Source organism: Drosophila biarmipes, chromosome 3R (genome assembly GCF_025231255.1).
Source record: "Drosophila biarmipes strain raj3 chromosome 3R, RU_DBia_V1.1, whole genome shotgun sequence".
NCBI lineage: Eukaryota > Metazoa > Arthropoda > Insecta > Diptera > Drosophilidae > Drosophila > Drosophila biarmipes.
Window position 1 is genome coordinate 10,073,103 of NC_066616.1, and position 8,640 is coordinate 10,081,742.

The window sequence follows — 8,640 nt, forward strand, 5'->3', positions numbered from 1 at the left end:
ATTGTTTCACCTTATTGTGCGAATCGTGATGCCGACCTCCGGAGCAAAGGCAATGGTATTCCAATTCGTACTCGTATTCGTATTGGTATTGCTATTGGCCTTCCGTTTTGCTGACATTGAGCAGGTTATGGCCCATAGCACGTTTGGGAGCAGAGAGGAAAGGCCCTATGAAAGGCCAATTAATATTTCATAAAGGCGCACGTAGCCAAGGCAATACATACACACTCACAAATATATATATTTAAGGGGAGCCAGAGAAAGGGAGAAAGCAGCATACAAAAATCCCTCAATCACTGCCAATTAATGTCAGACACAGGCACTCATATTTGGCATTCAGCCAGCCATCGAGGCAGCTCGCAACGTCGTACATAAAAACAATAAATGATTTATACATAAAAACAAAGAGCAATGCGCGCAAAAGCCACAAAAATAAAAATCACACACAAACACACAGGACCCAGGACCCAGAGACAATGGAAAAGACAGACACAGAAGTGAGGAAAATTGGGGAAAATGGAGGGAAAAACGACCACAGCAGGAGATGTGAAACGTGAATTTTGTGAATTTTACTGACATATTTCTACTACAATTGTATATTTTATTATTTGCCCGAAATCAAAGCCAAACCGAATAGAAAAAGGACCAAGTAACAGGAGCAGCCTTACACACGAATAAAGATAGATATATATATAGATACAGATATATCTGCGGCTTTACTACTCAATCGAGCGTGGAACGGTCCGCAGGCCTTAGCCATATCTATAGATAAAGCCGTATACAATGGACTAATGAAGTCGCTTTTATGTATGTGCAGCATACATTTCGGGTCAGCTAATTGGGCACCTTAAATTACTCCGGTGTACGTGAGTTATCTTTAAAGGTTCGCCATCTATGTATAGACACATCCAGCCACCCTCCCAGTAATTGCTAGTTTTATCAATGGTTTTTGCTATCGGAAAGAGCCAGCAGATTAATTTGCATATCTATTATTTTCATAAATAACAGCGAAGTTCGCTTCCTGCTGCGCGAATCACGGCAAAAACCATGGCACGGAGCACAGAACAAAAAAACACAAGCCGACAAAAAATAAACAATTTAAGTCAATTTAAATTTCTGATGATTTGCAACTGTCAGTCGCGGCCCGGGGAAATTTTTGGGCTGCGAGGCATAAAAAAGAATCAACTAACTCACCACACTATCAGTCACACTTAGTGCACGTTGCACAGTTTCCATTTTGATGAGCACACACACACAACTTGGCGAACGGAAACGAAACAAAGCAACAACTACAGAAGTGCACTAGACAAAAATATGGGGAGGTTTCTAAAAAACTTGAAATATTAATTATACATTATATATATAAATAAAATTATAAACAAAAAAAATCCTTAAAAAAGTAAACTGTTTAGAGGCTTAAAAGTATGCGACTTTATTTGTTTAAGCTCAGAAAAAGTCAGAAAAACGGTTATCCTTTGCTCACTGCATACTTTTGGGCATCTGAAATTACATTAAGTACACTTAATGGCTTTCCATATTATACGAAATGCATTTCGTTTAAAATCAGAAGAAATATATATTTAGAGATAATAATAATATTTATTTCATTGGTTTCTCTTTTGTCAGTGCACCAACGCAATGTAACGGCCAGCGCGCAAGGAAATTTTAACAGGCAAAAAATAAATACATACGAGCGAATATATGTATGTATGGAAACTATGGTTTATGCCCGGCCAGAAAAAAACGCGACATAGCCCGAGGGCTTTTCGAGTGCCTCGATGGGTGGAAAAATGGGAAAATCCTGGGGAAAATCGGGGACTGGGACATGGCTAGTTGGTGGCTTGTCCAAAGTGCAAAACCGAAAATGAAAACAAAAGCAAACAAAAACAAAACGCGGGAGTGCAAACATTTGCACGCACGCACAAATCAAAACATCAACAAAACAAAAATCGCTGGCGAAAACCCGCGGCACGTAACCCCCCTCAGCACTTTCCCCATACAGACCCCCAGCCCCTTCCAGTTTTTCATGAAAAGTCTCGGCAACTGTATACGTATTTGACATTTTAAACGGGCCAGTCGCCACTTGTCAATCTTTGTAAAAGTTCGCATTTCACATATTTTCTCGGCCCCCTTTGCTTCCCCTTTGTGGATGTGTGGGGTTTTTTTTTACAATTTTTTAGCCAGCTTTTTCCCTATTTTTCCCTTCTTTTTGTCAACCAACTCGCTTTTCTGCTGGCAAATGGCTTTCCAAACGCCAGTGCCGCAACGAGCTCGCAAAGTCAGCCTAAAAGTATGCAAATAAAATACGCGCTCTTATCTGTTTGGCATTGGCTTTTGTGTGTTGGCCAGGCCAACATGGTCGCCAGCTGATGCCATGTGGCAAAAAGCGTAGCCAAAACAATGTTTTAAAATGCATTTGGGCATACTTTGCACGCCGGCACATTGGCAATTGCATTCACATACCATAAGCCCGGTTCCCAGCCGCGAAAAACCCTCCCCCATCCCAGCCTTTTTGGGTGTTTTTCGGGGCCGGGCCCAGGCCCAGACAACCTCGTGCGACTCCAATCAACAAAATTGAAGCCATTGGTTATTGTTCTTGGTAGGGGCAGTGGGGCAGTGACATCCTGCCAGTTGCGGCTCATATGTCGTTTGTAACGCCCGAAAGCAAAAAGTCAAAAGTGAAGTAGTTACTTTTGTTTTGCGCGAGCGATAAAGTTAGGCAAAAAATCACTTTTGCCGGGCTTGCACTTGGGCTTTCAGAGGGCCTAAGGGTATGCCAAATCGATGGAGAAAAGGGAAGTTACTTGGGTCTCCCTAGATTGCAATCTGACTTCAACATTCGAAAAAGCAGATTGAAGAAATTGAGATTATTATAAGAGTGTCTAAAAGTAGGCAACACTTAAATTCAACCAGCATATTGATGCGTTAAAAAAAAAATGAGTCACCTTTTTCAACTGCCTAGTTTTAGATTAATAAAAAGGAAGTGATTTCTGAGGCTTCTAACAAATTTGTGTTGGTTTTTCTTGATTTTTAAGGTCCCACACTGACATTAATCAATAGATAAAACCTGCTTTGGTTTCAATACAAATATAAACAAAGCCTGATAAAAACCCTTTATTATTAACCCAATTAAGCTTTAAATGAATATGCACACTTACCCTATCTTTTACAAAACAAAGTAAAAGACAGCAATGAATTTCCGTCTGCTCTTATTGCTTGCTTTTTCATTTGATGCAGTCTTTAATTAATTAATCCACTTAGTCGAAAACTTTTCGAGTGTCATTCAGATGGTGAAGCAAAGTTAAATTTGCATCTGTCTCCGATGTGACACTTTTCCTTGAACTCAATTAACCAGAGATTATCTTTCAATTGGAGCAATTCGCTGTGGGACGCAAAGTTTGTTTCGAGGATCTTTTCAAGACACGGTATCATACGCGTCGAGGCTTTTCTACTTTGGCAGAAACTTCCGCCATCCTCGGCTTTGTCTTCTAACGCTGTCAGTGGCATATATGTCTAAATAATAGAAAAGTTAGTGGCGAAGAAAGGAAAAAGCTCCACGATGTACTGAGCACTGAGCTCATCTCCAAAATGTATATGGAGGAGCTGCTGCAAAAATCAAGTATTCGCTCATATGTTAGCTTTATGGCGCCATTTTGTTAATTTATTTCACTTGCTTGACAGTTTGTTTTCAATTTTTTATTTTCGCTTCTTTTTTGCGCTCGGTTAGGTTGAGCTCTGGTTTCGGTATGGTTTGGTTTGCTTTTGTCTTTTGTCGCTGGACAGAGGGACCAAAACTTTATGGAAAGGGATGGTTTGCCAGGGAGGAAATAAATATTTTTTCGCATTCCTTTTAGTGGTGCAGCCAGCATTTCTCGCTCGGCCGTTGGTGGTGGTGTGCTGGTGTCGCTGTGGTTTTGACATAAAGTGCGCTTATAAAAAACCGCCAAGTTAGAAACGCGCCGGAATAAAATTTTTTGATGAATGCAACGCTCGGCAACGCTTCAGCTTGGCCGAAAAAAATGGCGCAAAAATAGCTGATAAATTTGCGCTCTCCGCAAAACAAATGGTTAAAGTTTTAAATTGAAATTGGGCCAAAAGGCAAGCGCTGGGTTCGAGACTAGGTACAACACACGATACGGCAGGATAGCAGCAGCTAAAAAATGTCCATAATAAATATCTCAATCAAAAAAGACAAGCGGGCAAAAAGTAGCATCAGCATCGGAATACAAATATGGCAGCAAATGGAACACAACAAAATGAATATGAAGCGCTGTTTGCCATTTGCCGATTTTGCTGGCTGATAAAACAAGAGGCAACAAAAAGCACTGCACAGATTAAAAATCTAAACTAAAAGCAGTGTGTATGGAAAAAAGGAGAAGTATAAGCTGTTTCCATTTTCCACCATCAAAGATTTCGCTTGCCAACCTTTTTGTTGCCGTAGTTTCTTCTTTTTTTTCGTTCGTTAGATGTTGATATAAAACAAGCGACTAAATAAAAACCGCACTCACACACACCGAAATTCTCGAGGGAGGGGGCGGTGGAAAGGGGGTCTTTTGGATGGATTGAGAGCAGGAGACACACGTACAAGTGCAGGTCCATTTATCTTCTGTCATTGTGCGAGTGTTTCCGTTTTTGTAATGAATGTCCAGCTGTGTGCATTGCCCTGCGGACAAGGATCCACCTCCCCCTTTCTCCTGCTTTCTCCTCGGTGTCCTTTCTCCTCCTCTGGTTCCGAATCCAAATCCGAATCGGGCTCTAGATCTGGCCAACGCAAAGCTAAGCCAAAGCAAACGAGCCGGGTACGACGCGCTCGCCAAAACTGAAACTGAAGCCGAATCGGAGTCCGGAATCTGAATCTGAATCTGAAACCGGACCGAATCGGTGCCACTACAATTGTCGCTAGACGCTCGCTGAAAGGCGTCTTTTATGTCGCTTGATAAGATAAGCCTCGCTTAAAATATATATTCGTCGCTATGTATTTATATGTATATAGAGTGGAGCTGGGGATGACGCAAGATGGGAATGGAAAGGATACGATTTAAACTGGGTGGACCGAGGTTTGCCATTTTCAGCAGTCTTCTGCCCGGAAATAAGCTTTACAAAATTCTAAATACCGAATATACCCATAAAATAAATTAAATATTTAGCATTATATTAGTTAACAAAAAAAGAAACCTGTTTTTATATACTTACATTATTTAATTTACGTATCTAAAGAGTTTTTATAATTATTGATAATATTTTATTCAATTTTCAGTTGGATAAATTCCCAAATAAAAAACTCATAAATACATTTACAACACTTCTTTTTTATATTTTTCATTTCTTTAGTAAGAAGACAAAAGTGTTTTTATACTCACGCTGTTTTTATATTAATTGACTTAGGTAATTCAGGCTATACCAAAAGATTTAGATGACGGAGAGGAACCCACCAAAAATAGTTTTGTAAGAAGTGTGTCGACAAGTTTTCGGATAGGTGCGATAAGTTTTCAAAACTATCGATAGTGACCACCACCGATAGCCGAAAACATCGATAGTGTCCACTTAGACTTGCTCTTATAATTTCCTTACATACTCTTACGCAAATTTCTAATATAAAATGCACCTTGTATTAATATATTGGCATTAATAAAATAGTGGCAAATTTATGGCAACCAAAGAAACAAAACTAACGTCCACTCTAGTGCGAACTCTTCATTCCGTGGAAAAGGAACCGGACATCAAGAAAGGCACAAGTGTGCAACTTGTATGCGGCACATTCTTAATCCGGGTTTTTGTCATTACACTTTCCACTTTATTTCCGTTCGCTCGCAGATTTGCGTTGTAAGCACTGCCCCGCCCCCTTTGATCCCGCCCCCAATCCGCTCTTCCCTGTGAATTAGGCAGATTTTCTCCTTTCGTATTTCCCATTTGTTTTTTTTTTCCTTTTTTTCAACACCATATCTTTCTTTATTTCCCTCGTTTTCGGCCAGCAAAGAGGAGCAATTGGAAATAATGCAGTGAGGACAGATGAGCACAAAGACAAGGCACTGGGGCAGTGGGAAATTGAGATGCAGGGTCTTAAAACGGGCCAAGACCCGAGGAGGAAAAAGGAAGAGGGGCCGAAAGTTTGGACTGAGCCGTAAGCTGCTTGCCGGCGGAGACTGCAGTTCGGGGCTTAAATGCAGCCAACTGCAAACTCAAATGCCATCAGCTGTCGGGTTGAGAACGGGTATCAGGTATGTTAACCGGCCATATCGAAGGCTTTTATTCCGATGATAAAGCAAGCACAAATAAACTGGGTAGCAACAGTTAAAATTATGATCCGAAAATGCATTGGCACTCGGTTCCCACGTTCCAAACTATCAATGGCAAATTTATTCCAAAGCTCATAAAAATAATGAACTAAAAGCATTGGCAAGCGTTGTATTTTTTATCAAAATAGTGAACTACATAAATAAGACAACATGAAAATGTATTGTTTGATGAATACACAGCTATGCAAATATTTTGATGGCATACTATTATCATGGGTGAGTACAACGAATATTGAAGATATTATTTTTCATAACTAGATAAAACTTTATATATATCAGCAATATGGTGTTTATAAAAACGCTTAACGTGTTAACTATCGGTTAAAAGCCCTTAGGGGGGTTGGGAACACATTGTTAAGAGGCATCATCGATAGGGTTTGCTATTGCTTATCTATAGTATTCGATAGTATCGAAGTTCAAGAGTTAAAAGGAAAGTTTTAAAGCACTAGCCTCATGTTCTTTAAAATATACGTCAAAATATGATATAAACCTCAAAAAGCCAAAAATCAGCCAAAGTACGATTTTTCCGTGCAATATTATCAATAACAGGTAAAATCCATCGATGATTTGTGCACCTTCGATGGTGTCGATAGCGCTATAGTTTCTTCCAGCTCTTGATTATGTTCTAAAATATTACATTATACATGTATTATCAGATAATATTGTATTAAGTTAGTAAATTATTGTATTTTACGTGATTTCCTATCTGTTCCGCCTGCAGTTGATTTTCCAAAAATCAGCTGTCAAATTCCTAGCAACTTGTCTAAATTATTTGCCCGCTTTTCCCCCTCCACAATCATACATACGTGTCCCGCAGGGCAAACGTTAATTCGATTTGAGGGCATATCTCCACTCGCCCCATATATTTCTACACATATGTGTGCTCCTGCAGATCCTGTTCCCCGAGTGGCAACCTCAATTTACCCATTTCGAGAGTCCCGGTGGCATAAGCGAATTCATCCATTAAAGCTGCCAGCAGCGTACATAAAGCCAAACAATTCCCCTAACTACCCAAATTGATCAATTTCAATTCACTGCAAATAGCCTGGGCGTGATTTGTTGGGGTGGCTGGGCTGCCCGTAATGTTGCCCCCTGCTCGGTAATGTCTGGCAATATAAAAACTTTTTGTACTTTTACGATATAGGAGCTACGGTCTCACTCTCTCTGGCTCAAAAAAAAATATATATATAAAACGAGAACGACACCTTTGCAAAGTAGCTTACTACAAATTTGTCAAAGCCGGGCAGCAAATCGAAAACAAAAACGTAAAACGTGAAGCCAAGTAAAAACTCCAATCGCAGGCAATACAGCACGCACCGAAGGCAAAGTTTGCATTTCGAATTTCAAGTTCCCTGCTGCTGAGTTGAGTTTTCCCCTGTGCGTGTGTGTGCCATAAGTTTGAGTTTGGAAAATGGTCAACTATCTGGGCAATGGACTGGTGACCTGTGGACTATTCCTGAGCTTCCCTGTGAGAATGTTGCTGTATGCGGTCTTCATCTACCTGGCCAATGTGACGGCCATGTTGCAGTTGATCCAGGAACTTTTGATCATCATGCTCCAGCTGCAGCTGGTGGTGATCAGATACATGTACCACCCCCGGACCTTTGTGGGGACACCTTTTCGAGAGCACCTCCTGGACATCCTACAGTTCCTGATGAACGCGTGGAGCCTGCTGCTGCACTTGCTCGCCCAATCCCTGAGCCTGCCGTGCCACGTTCTGGGACGACTCAGCCGGGTTTTCCGCTTCTGCGCCCGTACTCACACCTGGGTGACCATGCTGCAGCACAACTGAAAAACTCTGGGAACCCTGGGAACCCTGAGAACCCTGGGAACCCTGGGAACCCTGGAAAGCCCCCAACTGAAGCGCTGAAAAATTATCCTGCGAGAGCAATAAACGCTCGCAAGTGCATGAAATTTAATGTTCATTTTGTGGACTCAACTCCGCATACTTTAGCGAGGTATTTGATGAACAGGGGGTATTCTGCGGTATTAGAAGGCACCAGTCAAACAATATATATATTTTAACATCAGTTTTTAATTAAATATATTGTATACTGATATGTATAAAAAATCGTATATTTATATTTAAAAAATGTATGAATTAAAAACAGAATAATTGTAAAAATAATAATAAGTACAAATATTAGGTTCATCATTCTTCATTCTGTTATTTTTCAGATATTACTTTTTTATTATTATTTTATTTACAATTGTATTATTGTTTTTTGGTAGCGAGTATCTTTAAGTCGAGTCTATCCTTTCAGTTTTTTTGGGAGGGGAATGCCGCCAAATGCATCCGCATTCGCATTCGCTTTTAGCGTGCGCAATTACACTTGAAGAAATCCTG

General features: G+C 40.4%; 1 protein-coding gene across 1 annotated transcript; it reads left to right on the top strand.

Annotated features, from left to right (window-relative positions):
• The first annotated feature begins 6,443 nt into the window (after positions 1-6,443).
• Positions 6,444-8,388, top strand: LOC108031300 (uncharacterized). The gene is made up of 2 exons (XM_017104543.3): positions 6,444-6,509; positions 7,595-8,388. Exon 2 carries the CDS (start codon positions 7,705-7,707, stop codon positions 8,083-8,085), a length of 381 nt encoding a protein of 126 aa, XP_016960032.1. The 5' UTR covers positions 6,444-6,509; positions 7,595-7,704; the 3' UTR covers positions 8,086-8,388.
• Positions 8,389-8,640: the final 252 nt, after the last annotated feature.

What these genes read in the sequence shown, in the direction of transcription:
- LOC108031300 (XM_017104543.3), top strand. Translation starts at nt 7,705, where the DNA reads ATGGTCAACTATCTGGGCAATGGACTGGTGACCTGTGGACTATTCCTG.